Here is a 15,326-nt window from a genome sequence, read left to right as displayed (position 1 = left end):
ATCAAAAGAGCGTTTAACGTATTTCTTTTAGCATATATCTGCGAATTTTGTTGATTTTAGCCTGCGTGTAACGTTGGTTCGTTTAGCAAGTAACGTGCATGTGATTTTTTTCAGAACGTGCGTTTTGCGTGTAAACTGAAACGTTCACCCTACTGTACATTCTACCAAGCATTTTTACCAGTTAAATATCAACCAAAATAACGTGTACATACTTGCACATATATGTTTTGAAAAATACAAGCCCTGGTAATATTCAATCAATTACTCTAATAGTTTTCTTTACTAGCATTTTCATAAATTTTTACCAAATGTTTGCACGGATCTATGCTTTTAAATAGTAGATTTGGATCGTTTCGGCTGTTTTCATAAAGCAATATTCTAAATCAGTTTAAAACATGATTTATCATTACCTAGTATACAATTCAGTTCACTGAAAGAAGCTATTTAAAATTCACACTATACTGATTGTGTATTGTTTTTATAAAAAAGATCAACTTGTCAAAGAGTACAATAACCCCGTAACTTATATAATCAAAGAAAATAAACGATAATATTTACATGAATTTTAAACAAATACAAAAAGTCGAAAAAAATTTACTGTTCTTATTTTTAGGGTTCGTTGTTTCAATTGTGACTTACTACTATTAGTAATGTATACCTGGGAGATTTTTCTTTATATCGATACATAGTTTTAAATACAAAATAAAACCAAACTTTTTAAATGTCTACTACAGAACAATAAACAAGAGCTGTCACAGGAGACAGCGAAGCTCGACTAATTCAATACTCGACGCAGTAAGGAAGACAAAACTAAAAAAAATGTATATTTATGTAATAAGTAATATTAAAAAAATAACATTTGTTAAAATAAATTCCAAGTTCAAGGGGGAATGATTCTGGAAATAGTCATGTTAGAAATATGAACCTTGTCACACAAAGTGTGTGTAATGATAAGACATTAAAGTTTGAAGTAGATACCTTAAAAAGTAAAGAAGTTAAAAGATTTCTTTAAAAAAAATCCTTAGTTCAAAAAGAGATAAATTTTAAAATATGGCTTCAAGAGTTATGAACCTTGTCACATATAAGATGTAATTGATGATAAGGAATGAGTATTTGGAGTTTGAGGTAGATATTTTTAAAAGTAAAGAAGTTATAGTAAAAAATCACATTTTTCAAGTAAAAATTATATGGGGAGATAATTCTTGCAATATTGGTTCCTAGATTTATGAACCTTGTCACATAACATGTCATTAATGATAAGGAACATATATTTGAAGTATGAAGTTGATCCTTAAAAAATAAATAAGTAACAGTAAAAACATAATATTTTTTAAAGTTCAAGGGGAGATAAATCTGAAAATATTGGTGCTAGAGTTATGAGCCTTGTCACATAAGATATGGTAGATGATAAGGAACATATATTTATATAGGAAGTTTGAAGTTGATCCCTTAAAGAAATGAAAAAAGTTATAGTGAAAAATATTTTACTGACCAAAACTTTAATATGAAATCTGGACGTGGACGCCAGCGCCGACGCCGGGGCGAGTAGGACAGCTCTCCATATACTTCGTATAGTTGAGCTAAAAAGAAATTAATAATGTATAGTTGATATTTGATTACAAATTTATGAAATATAAAACAAACAAAGTCAACAAGAAAGGGCCGCATTCAATAAGCGAAAAGTTTAATAAAAGTTTTATAAACTTATTTGAATTTAGTTGTTTTCTGATATGATGCCAATTTCTACAATAATTATAAATGAACCACAAATTTGCTTCCAACAAATATCACGCGTTGTCAATTATTTACACAAGCTTTTTGAATGATAAAGTATTAAGTTTGTAACAAATAATATCTTCAATCAAGTCTTAGGTTTTAAAAAGCAGAAAGGAATGCCAGTCACTACGTTGAACTTTAATATTCCTGACTTTTTGTAACCTGCGTTATATTTTAAATAATTTCAAAGAATGATATCGTTCTATAGAAAGTTAACATCTGCATTTTAAGACGTTGTATGTCAAGGTGATTTAAACGGCACAATAAATAAACTATTTTCAAACGAAAAAGTGAGAATTATGAATGAAATGTAAAGCAAAATATTAATGTTACACTTACTTTTCTGGAAATTGTTTGAGGGACCAAACGAGCTATAACCTAATTAACTTATTTTGTCTTTTGTAATACCCAGGAGAAATGGATCGCCTGAAATAAGGTTTTTGCCCCATGCAATTTCTTTTTACAGGGATGTTTCGGTTATTCTCCAGCTTTTTTATGCGTTTATTTAAGGTCGCCGCCGGAAAGCCCATATGGGCGACCGTACACTCAAGTCGGGTCATCCTAGAGCGTTCCGTCGAGATTTTTCGTCGATTTTTTTCCCAGTTTTATTGGTGGAGGAAGACTCCAGGTGCCCCTCCGGGCATTATTTCAGGCACGACCGGGCACCTGGGTAGAACCACCGACCTTCCGTAAGCCAGCTGGATGGCTTCCTCACATGAAAGATTTCGACCCGAGTGAGGATCGAACCCACAGTGGTGAGGGACCTGTGATCTCAAGTCAGCGACTTTAACCACTCGGCCACGGAGGCCCCTCTACATCTATTTTTATATTTAAGTTGATGTTTTGCGGCTTTCGAGGTAAAAGATGGAGAGAATTGTGCATGGTATATGAAAATTTAACTATTACGTTTTTTGTAAACCGTTAACCTTCCTTCAGTTCAAACTGGATACTCGTTGTATGAGTATTATTTAAACATAGAAGATATGTGTATCTGTTACATATAGCATGCAAATCTCTTATCTAAACTTTAAAGATGAATCAGTGATTAATGATTAATGGATCATATATATATCGTTTTTTTTTTAATTGTTTCCCAATTCAAATAAAATTGACATATATTCGATATCCAATGACGCGTATTTCTTATTTAATCAAAGCGAAATTTTGTCATCTATTGTTCACGAAATAAGAAGATATTTCAATATCATGCAAACATGGTCATAGAGGTCATATCCTGTTTGTTAAAAATTCAAAATATCCTGGCATGCTTGATAGATGTTCTTACATATTGTGTCATATTTTACCCTTTTAACGAGCAAAGCTTATGGTTTCAGAGCAAATAATCAAATAAAACAATATCGTGTTCATGTTAAATGATAGGAAGTAACTCAAAACAATTGAAAAAGAGAATCTTACACTGTAATTGACATCGAATGAAGAAAGGCAAAAAGGGAGGTAATTGTTTATATTACAATAACCATGGTTTGACATTCTATACTTCCAGATAAGTCGGGATATCAAATATTGGGATCCCTTTGTTCATGTTACGCATTCGATATTGCTAAGGTCAGGTTATAGTTTATGTTGTCAAGTTATCCATCTTTCTTGCACATTAATGAATGTATGTTTATTGTATTTATATGATATAATTATAAAAGTAATCCGGATAATTTTTAAACATTGTTGGTACTAATGTAACGATGCATGTTATTCCAATATTTATTTGAATCAATTCACATGTGATTCGCATGAGCTACAGCTAATGTGTGTAAACTCGTGCAACAATGGATTTAGAATTATATGTTACAGAATAATCTTCACGTATGAATGCTATTAAAATAACATGTGACATTTATACGCAAAATTATGTTTTTCATTTTGACGTCGTTGACCTTGAAGTCATATGACGTTGATACCTGATGAAGACTTTTGAGACAAAACGTTGTATATTTTTCAAACAAAATAATTACATTTTTAAATTGAAACTGGAGTTGATTCTATATTCAAGCTTACATTAAAATAACAAGACATTCGTGAATGAGTGAAACTTAAAAATCTCATGTCTTCTTCCTGTATCCTTATTATCATACTAAACTTCTGCTATTCAATTCATAAAATATTCCATAACACTAGTGAAAACATTTTAATATTTTGCCATCAAATATAACCAAGGAACTCATTAGGAATATTCTTAGACTACTCATGTTACTTACAAACAGACTTCAAACATTCAAGTTATTCGTGAAAATGTTAAATGACATTCTACAAAAGAGATACAGTATTGCATGGAAGTATATATGCATTGGATATCATGACAATGTTTAATATCTTATATATTTAATGATCAAACCTATACACCTTTATCTCGAAATTATAAAATATCTAAAGAGAATTAATATTAAAGGGGGATAATTCTGAAGAGCATATTATGTATATTTTAAAACATATTTTGTCCAATTTTAAAGTATTATCAATAATTGGAATTACCCTAGTTTCTGTTTCAATCGATATTCAATCTGTCATAAATTTTAAAGGTTTTTATTTCTATCATTTCATGTTTATGTTTATCTTAAGATGTACATGTATAAATTAACACCTGTTATATCATTTTTCTCCCTTATTATATTTGTCTCTATTAATAAATACACTTTAGAATGATAGAATAAAATGAAGAACTTACTTGTTGATAATAAGATGAAACCTACAAAATTTAACAATTATATTAATATAATAATACAATATCAATTATAGTTTATGAATGATTAATAGTTCGACACCAATTAGAAAAATAAATCTCAAAGTTAGTTATGCGACAGAACTTGTTAACTATGTTAAATGGTTTGAAAAATCGGATTTAAAACACAAATGAATTGTACCACTTTTACTGTGTTAAATCGCCCAGCTTGTAAATCGACTGTTTAAAAAAATGTAATTTGTTAGCGTTTCCCAATTATTAAACAAGAGTATCTATTTACTTTTGTATATGTATATATACTTGTTTTCTTAAAAGAAGGTTTTGATTCCAGAACATTAGGTTAGATCAAAACAAATTGAGATAACTGCGTATTAACCGCTCAAAGTTTGTTTCTTTATATAAGTTAAACATTTACTTATTGATTTTCCCCTCCTTTGTTAATGAATTACCAATTTTCAAATGCAAATATGTCAACATTTTATTTGAAAAATAAATAAAGGGAGGTTCCAAAGTTTGAAAATTTTTAATGTCTGTTTCCAAGTATTGGTTTAAGTCGAATGTCAGTAAAGTAACAAGTACTTAACATGGCAGTATTTACCTTTGATTTAAAGAATTAGTTCAGCCGTTAAACTTTCTTGGGTTTAAAAACATAATGTACAAGATGTGTTATCTTGCAATATGTGATGCTTTGATAAAACGGTTTTTATCGCTTATCCTCGTTCCCTAATTAGAAAATAAATCACGTAAGTTGTAAATAACTCTACATCTAATTGTTGTTTCACAGCAACGGACCGAGAGTTAAAGAGGTATATAAAAACAGGTACTGGTTAGTAATTTTGTTGTTGACAATCGACGGGAGGTATGATAATTAAGAAGAACAATCATTATACCTGTGTACTATTCCCCTAAAACCATCAAATATTATTTGGCGCTCCATTTGCATATCTTTCATGAACCTAAACTCGGAAAAATGGCAAGTTACTTTTAAGATAAACTGTTACGTCAATTTTGAACCAGAAGTTTTTCCTCCTTTGTTATGACATCTTATTACCTATGGCAAACGCTGTGTTGTTTTAATTGAAGTTATTCGTTTTTTCTGTATTCTTATGAAAAGAATATCTTAATATTTGCCCTTCTTTTGTTTGGGAAATATTAAACAAGTCACGATACGTAATAACTGCAAAAATATGTTTTTCGCTGCTAATAATTTTATTTCTTTATATACGATTATCATTTTCTATTTAAAGTTAACATTTTAATTATTCTGCTAAAGTTGAATATACTTAAGGGCTAAGAGAAAATGTAAGTTTATTCATCATTGTGTCAAATTCGAATCAAGGTGGTTAAATCCTGCTTTCACTGTTAAAGAATATATCTTTAATAAAGCCTTTTAATGAATCATTCAAGAAAAGAATTTCAACGCAACGACTCTTTAATTGCTTTGAGAATCCAATAAATAAAGTAACTCGAAACTGCCAAGTGCATTTCTCTAGCAAAAATTGATATAAATCAAATTTGCATTTCATCAATTTTATAGTAATTATTATGAGTTTTGTTGTCTTTAGTGCTTATACTGATAATAAAATTACCTTCAAACGATTATTATCTCTTCAACTACTGCAATAATGATTATTTCATATCACGACATTCTTATTCGAATTATTCAAATCAGGTTATTTCATTATAAACCTATACCTTCGAAATTTATAAACAAAACATCTGATAATGATAAATTGTTATATTGCATGTTAGAATGATGAAGGAATTTATTTTAATCAAATATATGTTTAGATAGGTAAAATATAAATCACAGGGAAACGTTCATCATTATAACAACTGCATTGAAATTGTACGGAAAACATTTTATAAAGGATATTTAAGTTATACTAACATGTTAAACGCATGTATAGTGTAAATGAGACATCATATGAAGATAAATATTTCTGAAAATTATGAAAATGCTTACCTACTTTATTATAAAAATACAAATAATAAATTTCTTATTTCTTAATTTAATTTTTGGTGTTCTAATACAGTTAATGCAACGTTACTTAATAGGCAATATAGCTAAGTATAAAAAAATAAAACACACGATTTCTTCAAGGTATAATTAAAGGAAGTAAATATGCGGAGCAATATCGAAAATTTTCGGTTTTTGCCGTAAACATTCGGATATTGATTATTCAATCTTCCGATTCATTGATTTTCATTAATAATTGTTGAGGTGTTCCGATTACCAGATACGACGTAGTTTTATTAAAAGTTCGAATTCCCCTGGTTTTTATTTCAATTTATGCTGAAACGGTCAAGTTGGTGAAGTTAACAGGTATTTATTTCGATTAATTGCTTTTATCTTAATATTAAGATTCACAAATATTCGTAAGTAGTAATAAATATGACGAGACTAATTTTCACGAAAAGTAAAAGTTAGACTCCATTCAGCAAAAAAACAAACAAAAAAAAAACACAACATTTTAAACAACTCCGAAGAAGTGAGGATCGACATAAAAATTTTTTAAATGTTTTATTGTCTGAAGAATAGGATTTAGGTTACAAATAAATCGTAACACATTAATTGTGGTAAATCGCCAAAGTAGTACGTCGACTTATTTAAACATTTAATTGTTGTGTTTTCTTTTTTTGTTGTTGTTGTTTTTTTTTCCAAAAATAAATGTGTTGTAAATGCTTGCGATTTCTCACACCATTGAAACTTTGTAATAACTTGAAAGGATATTAGAAATTTTCTAAGTGACCTTCTTCATGCATGTTTTGATTTAAATAATATTATATTCATTCAATTTGTTGAAGTTATTTGTAAGGTAAGTTGCCAGTAATGAACAATTATTTTTTTTGTGAAATAATGTCTATAACAATACATAGAAAAATAACATTTACTCGACTACATTTTACTTTGATTTTGAAGAATTTTTTTTAAATGTTTCATCGTCTTAAGGTGTATTGCATGCATAAATTATACAATGTCATTTTTATTATTTCACATTATCTTATCCTTCCACTATAAACAAGATCTGAGTCATGAAAATGATAGAAGTAATTTTGCTACATACTTAATATTATTATCTGATGACCTGTGCTCTTTTTTCTAAAGAAAATTTTAGATTGAAATTAATGTGTTTCGGATGACATTACATTTAACATATAGTAAATGGGTGCTGGATGGTAAGTTTGTTGTTGAGGATCAACGGAAGGTTATTTTTATGACAATTGATATTTTGTATTATCTTTCGAACTGATAGCCTTGTTGTGATCGTTTTCTGTGCATTGTATTTTTATCATTCTTTGAAAATATGTTATATGTGAGGGACAAATAAAAGTAATTCCAAATTTATATCAAAATTGGTTTCAGTGCTAGTAAAGCCCTTTCACTCTTAGTGAAAATATTTCATAAAACTTAAAAAACACACCGGAAGTGAATTTTCATGCAATTAAGGTTTTGAATGGCTTAATTGCACCAATGTTAAAGACTCAATAATATTAAGTAAAGTATATGACCAAAGTAAATTTCTCAATTTACTTTTCAAATAAAGAAACATCTACACGTCATTTCCTAGTAATTATTATGATTTTTATCCCTGTTTTCTTTGATGTTGACAACGAAAACGAAATTACCTTCAAACGATCATCATCTCTTCAATTACTGCAATACTGTTTCTTTCAAATTCAAAAATCCAATTCAAACTATTCATATCAAATAATTTGATTGATTTATGATATACAAGTTTAAAACACTCAATTACACAACAAGATATCGAATACAGACAGGGACTTCGGACTTCTGTCATGTGGGGAAGTGGGGAAGCTATCCAATAAGGTAACGGAACGTCGTCGGTTCTACTCAGGTGCCCATTCGTGCCTGAAATATTGACGGAAGGGCACCTGAGTTCTTTCTCAACAATTAAAGCTGGAACGTCGCCATATGACATATAATGTCTCGATGTAACGTATAGCCCAATCAATCAAACAAACAAAACCTTGTAATAATCTTTTATTATTATCAACCACTTAAGTATTTCACCAAATTTTGGCATGGATTCATAAATATTTAAATGTTTGATTTATATCATTTACGACAGTTTTTCAAAATAGTTAAGGAACCGTTTTAGCTTTTCAATACCTAGCATGTGTAGACAACTAAGTTCACTGAACACCTATTGACTATATATATTTTTTATCAAATAAAATGATTAATATATCAAAGAGAACCATAACCCCGTAATCTAAAAGATCGAGGAGAACGTTTAATTATATTGGCGATCTTCATGCATTTTAAACTTTGATTGCAAATAGAAATGTGATATTTAAGTTATTTTAAAAGGCGGGTTTTAACAAATGGTATTATACTTTTAACAGTGGTTTAAATTATGAATTTATTCTATTCCGAGTATCGATCGGGAAATTTGTCAATATTTTTTCTGAATATCATTACATAGATGTAAATAACAAAAATGAAGCCAAAATTCTTAAACGTGTACAGTACGATAAAAAAAGATTGCACATATTTATAGTTCATAATGAAAACAAATTGTAGTGTAAATGCCGAAATGATGGTGTTTTTCCGAAAATTATTTAAATATCCTTGAAAATATGAGCATATACTGTATTGAAGTTTGATAAAATTATTTTGCATTTAGTCATATCTTAAGATACACCATAATAATAGGTAATTCAAGTTTCACAAGTGATCACATGTTCAATAATTTATTAAATCAATCATTATAAAAAGTCGAGACATCTTTTAATATCTGAAAAAATACATTAATGGAAGGTAATTGTGCATGGCGTGGTATATAGGTTTCAAAAGTCCAAATAAGTGATAATTTGGAAAGCTTGAATGTCCTGCGTTTCTGTTTTAATGTTTGTTCAAGCCGTCAATGATTGAATAGGTATCGTTTATACGTTTGTCATTTGATATATATTTAGTCGTCATGTATGAATAGACAAAATAGAAATAAACAAAATTATAAATACTCTGTTACTTTATGTTTAACTTAAAGCGATAGTAATCAAATCTGACACTGATCAAATGGAGTGACTAAATATAGCAATTAAAATACATTTGTTATCTTTATGATTTACAAGAAGATACAACAGCAGACAAATTGAGATAATAAATTTAAACATATGTGCACCTATCGTGTTTTTGAATTGATAAACTGGAAAGAATTTGCCGTTTTAAAAAAGACGTACTAGTATGTGTTTAACTCGTGCATTGCTGTTGTGAAGCTATCCATCTTTCTGACGAATGAATGTATATATTAAATACATAAATTGTATGTATATGATATAAGTATAAAGTAATCCTCATATAAATTTGAAACATTTTTGCTATGCTAAGTGGTTTACTAATGTAACAATGTACATAATTCCAAAATGTCTTCGGATCTACTCACGCATGAATCGTATTAGTTTCAAATATCTGGTGAAATCACTTTAACAGTTTATCATCAGTTATAACTAAGAACTGATGGTATACGATTATTCTAAGACAACTTTAAAGGCATGTAACAGACTACAGACGGTCATGTTATTCATGGAGATGTTGAACTTACTAAATGATTTCTTCAAAGGATAAATAGAATGGAAGTATGTCTTATATATTTAATGATCAATCCTATACAACTTTATCATCTAGTGAGAAAAAACAACAATAAAGGGAGATGATAATGAAGAGCATTTTATGTTTATATCAAAACAGTCGAAATACAAAGTACATATTATCAATAGTTAGTTATACCCTAATTTATGTTTTAATCGATATTCAAATTGTCATTGATTTTAAAGGTTTTTACTTCTATCATCAGATTTTGATGTTTATCTTGAAATGAACATGTAACAGTAGCAAATATTATTATATATTTTTCTCTCTAAGTGGCGATAGATGTTTTTTTCCATTTATTAATAGAATGATAGAATAAAAGCAAAGAATATTTCTTTTTTGATAATAAGATAAATCCTGCAAAAGTTAACAAGATTTATTAGTTTAGTGTGGTAAAGAAATTATCATATATACGAAAATATATAGTACTTGAAATTTCTCACTTCACTGAGTCTTTATAGGGAGTTTCCAAAAGGGTAAGAATTTTATAGTTTCTGTTTTAAAATATTGGTAATCTCATAAATGTTTGTTTTTAATTTATTTTTTGGTGTTCTATCACTTTTGAGGTAACGGACTCATTTGCAAAATAGCCTGTAAATTCATTTAAAACTATCAAGATTTGTCCTCTCTTGAAAGTATTATCACAAATGTTCGACCATTTCCGTCAATCTTCGGACATCGAGGTATTTTGATAGTGAGATACGTAGTTTTATCAAAAATTGGAATTCCCCAAGTTTCTTTTTCAATTTGTGTTCAAGTTGTCAAGTTGCTTAAGAGGGCAGAAATTTATTTTGATTAATTGATTTTCATGTTTAAATTATGATTACAATTACTTTATTTTATTCTTAGGTAGCGATAAATATTAAATGTTGTAACGAATGAGTTACAGTTTAGATATCAATTAGAAAAAAAAATCAAAGGAAGTGACGTCTGAGCGACAGTACCTCTAAATGATGTTGTAATTAATTGTTCAAAAATTGGATTTCAGTTACAAATTAATCGTAACACATTTACTGTGGTAAATTGACAAGCTAATAAATCGACCGTTTCAAACACTTATTTGTTGAGCGTTTCCATTATTAAATTTGTCGTAAATGCATCATGCTTGGTAAATGCTTTTCAATGAGCACTAATATTTCATATTTACGTCTTATTAACTTACTTAATCGTTGACCTAGTTCATTCAAAAACACTTGCATTCTCGTTTGACAAAACATTAAGGCATACATTCTCAACTTCCTTGTAATAAAGAAATGGGTGGACTTGATGGTTTATTTAGATTTATTGATGTGATTTGGTACGATATTTATTTTTTAAGAAATTTAACTAGTGACTATAATGAGAATCTTGTAATATCTCTCATCAGTGATTCTTGTAATACCTTGAAAGAAAATAGAGAAGTTCCCGAGGTATGTTTTTTCAATTTCTGTTTTCAATATTTATTTTTAAGTTTAATGTATGTAAATTGACCAATAACTTACTTCTGAATGTCGTCTAAAAATATCATTAATTGTTTTACTTTGGTGTTAAAGAATTATTTATTTCAATTGTTAAACTGTCTACAAAACATATTGAAGGTGTGGTACATAAATCATAAAAAGGGTATTATATTTTTTTCGAATATTATTATCCCTCCCAAACACGCAGGATCTTAATCATGTAAAAATACAAGTAATTTACTATTATTTATTGATCACTTGATATTCTTTTTTCAAACATTTTATATAATGAGTACTATAAGGTCTTTCGGGTGTAATTATATTCAATAAATTATATCGTAAATGTGTAATGGATTTGATATTGAGGATCAACGGGAGGTTATTATATAATAATTTTAATTATCTTTTCTCTTAAACAAATATCCATATTTATCGTTTTCTTTTTAAAATTTATATTTTTTATTATTCTTTTAGCATATATTATATTTAAGGAACAAATGAAATAGGAATTAATTCCATCATTGTGTCAAATTCAAGTCAGGGTTAGTTAAATGCTTTTAATCTGTGTAAAGAAAATATCTCAATAGAAAGGTTCTTTAAAGGTGCCATAAAACATACTATAGTAAAATTACAAAATGAACAGAACAAACACAAAATATAACAATTTATTTACTGTTTAATTATTCATGTTGTGCTGAAAATTACATCTCAAGAAAACAATTTTATTTAATACTTTCACAGTTTATTGTAGACATGCATATTATCTAGTTATCATAACATTTATTTATGAGGAAAATAATAATATTTAATTAAATTTACAGGATGTCGGACATTCCTGATTACACTCGCAATGTGTCACTCAGACTGTCTAAAGTACTTGATGAGATTGGAGTGAACGAAAGAATGGTAATAAAAAGAAGGCGACTACAGCTTATGAATGAAACATTACATACGATAACAACCCAATTATCACAGGGAGATGCGAATGTGTATCACTTAGGTAGTAGAGTAGAAGGTACTACAACACTTGGGCTAAATTCTGACATAGATTTTCTTTTCACACTTCCCGGATACAAAGTGATAGAAGACTGGAATGAATGGGAACCTGATAGAGGAAACCTGTTAATGATACAGGATGATACCGTATCACCAGGATATTGCTTATTACAGATCCTGAGAAATGATGCTCCACTTTCAGAAGATAATGTGTATGATCAGTACTCGTATAGAGATAGAATAGGAAGAGTACTACTTAAGAATTCAATAAATAATCCAGCGGCTGGTGATGGGCGTGTTAGACATGGTCCCGCAAAATCAAGAAAGGCAAGACTTGGTTTCGTTAGTCAAGACATTGTCCTTGCAATTACTTGTCAACAATGGCCATTACAAGCCAGACGTTGGATTTATCAGCATGGTGAAGGCCAATGGCCTACATATGATATGAAACAATATTGTAAAGATACGGGATGTTTCGTTGTAGGAGTTGGAAGCAAAGGCAGTGTTAATGAAGAACTTGAATGGAGAATATCCACTTCCCTTGCTGAGAGATATCTGATGTTTAATCTTAATATAACACAAATCAGATGCTATGTCTTAATGAAAATGATTTTAAAAACGTTTATAACTACACAATGCCCTGATAGCATTTCAAGTTACATGTGTAAAACGGTCATGTTTCATTGTATTTCAAGTACAAACAACAATACTTGGAACGAAAAAACCTTGCTTATTTGTTTGAATTATTGTCTTATAGTACTTTACAATTGTGTTCTAAATGATAACTGTCCGCATTTCATCATCCCAGAGAACAATTTAATGGCGAGACGTTTTACTCCAGTAACAAAACAAGTCATAGTAGATAGACTTCGTTACATTATTAACAGTAACGGCAGTGCTTTACTTGAAATAGAATGTGATCAACTTGGGAACAGAATTAAATACACATTTTTGAGATTCGTAGAGATTGCTTTAGAGATTGAGAGGTCTTGTGTGATTTCAGGACAAGTGGTTAAATATACTGCCAATGTAGTCAATAAATGTTGCATGGCTATTCTGATTAAAATGAATAGAATCAATAACACCAGACTTTTATTTCAAACATTACGTAAATACCTAATCCTAATGAAAGTAACTCATAACATGAACCAAGGGCAAACTAAAGAAGCATGTAGAACAATGGCTAAATTTCTGAGCTTACATTTAGGATCCACGCTAGCTTCAATTAACATACAAAGAGAAGGTGTTGTGTGCCGAGAATCTACCGATTTGGTGTCATTAGGCCTAAACATTGATGTAGCATATGGAAAACTGAAACTAGCATCAATTTTCTATTGTACTGGAGATTTTGAAAGGACAGAGCTTATTTTGAAAAATATCGAAGAAAAGTATGATCTCAATGTAGTTGAACCAACATGTCATTGCTACGCATTTGAAAACTCTGGAGGTAAGAGGGCATTCAATAAGTTATGTTATGAAGCAGATTATGAATATATATTGTTACAGAGTATAACTGCATCATGTGTCAGGTTTCTTCGAGGTGAAATAAATTGTTGTCCACAGGAATTCCAACATGAAATGTTCAGATCATCACAGCAAGACCTTCCTTATAGAAGTGAAGACGATGAATGGATGGATATGGCTTTTGTAGATTCTCTACCTTATTTATACTTTCTTCAATATAAGACATATTCTAATCTCAGAAGGCATCAGGATAAACAGACTGCAATTTTCAACATTGCAAAATGCATTGTAAAGGAGCCAAATTTCGGACATAAAGAAACAGCGCTTAACCTTCTAGGTCAGTGTATGGAACAAGAAAACAAATTGTATGCTGCTTTAGAGTGCTATCTGTTATCACTGAAAATACGAGACAAAAATAACGCTGCTAAGCTTCATATCTGTAGACAACTAAGCTCAATGTTGGGTCCAAGCTTGCATTAAAATAAAATTGGAAACATTTACTTTTTTGTGACTGCGAACAGGCAATATAAGTACATAATGGTACTTTATAGAAAAGCAAACCTGTCAAACATTTTGAAGGAACATTAAAGTATATCATAGAGTTTATTTGATTTAGGATAAAAACATGTATATTATTGCCGGGGTGTATGGTATGTGTATTTTTATTCATTGAAGCATGAGTAATGTATTTGTCAGATAGGTCGGAATTTGGACAATTCAAATATTGTGTGAAATTTTCTTTGACGGAAATTTTAACAAAATAAAAATTCCTATAAAATTTCAATACATAAATATGTATATTATATAAAAACTGTAAAGTATCTTATGATAGTTTTATGTGAAAGATTACTTACCAAATAATTTCAATGGCCAATGTTGGACAATTTAGAACCCAAACTTTTTTGATATCAAAATTTTTTTTTTCGAATACTTAACGTCCCTTAAGAAAAAAACCAACTTTCATGATAGGGTTTATAATTTGGGTTTCTTTTTTATGTTTAGAGGTATTAGGTTTTCAATTAGATTTTCTTTTATTTTGAGAACAGTTGTTTAAGATAAATGATATATTTCTTTATTAAGCTGTTCAAAAGAAATTATGAATGTAAAGATTCTTTATGCATTCCCATTTATTTAGGATTTAGCTATTTCTGAAAAAATGCTCATTATACGATGGTATAAATAGGAAATTGAATATTTTCTGAATGCATAAAGATAACGTTGATCAAATTCATGTGTCAAAATTTGTAATTATTAAACATTGTGCATTTGTACAGAGATATTGTGACCGCAAAAATATATGAAATTCATATCTTATTATATATTTTATTACAAATGTTGC

General features: G+C 29.2%; 1 protein-coding gene across 1 annotated transcript in view; it reads left to right on the top strand.

Annotated features, from left to right (window-relative positions):
* The window catches only part of LOC132749114 (uncharacterized), a 30,187-nt gene extending 15,700 nt beyond the window's left edge, over nt 1–14,487 (top strand). Inside the window, exon 2 of the mRNA XM_060738799.1 lies at nt 12,349–14,487. Within this exon, the coding sequence (XP_060594782.1) occupies nt 12,350–14,467 (2,118 nt within the window). The 5' untranslated portion in view covers nt 12,349 and the 3' untranslated portion in view covers nt 14,468–14,487. The remainder of the gene's footprint in view (nt 1–12,348) is intronic.
* The last annotated feature ends 839 nt before the right edge of the window (nt 14,488–15,326 follow it).

This window comes from Ruditapes philippinarum, unplaced genomic scaffold (genome assembly GCF_026571515.1).
Source record: "Ruditapes philippinarum isolate M1 unplaced genomic scaffold, ASM2657151v2 ctg3443_1_1_1_1, whole genome shotgun sequence".
NCBI lineage: Eukaryota > Metazoa > Mollusca > Bivalvia > Venerida > Veneridae > Ruditapes > Ruditapes philippinarum.
The sequence above is the reverse complement of the archived record's forward strand: the minus strand, read 5'-3'. Positions and strand labels throughout refer to the sequence as shown.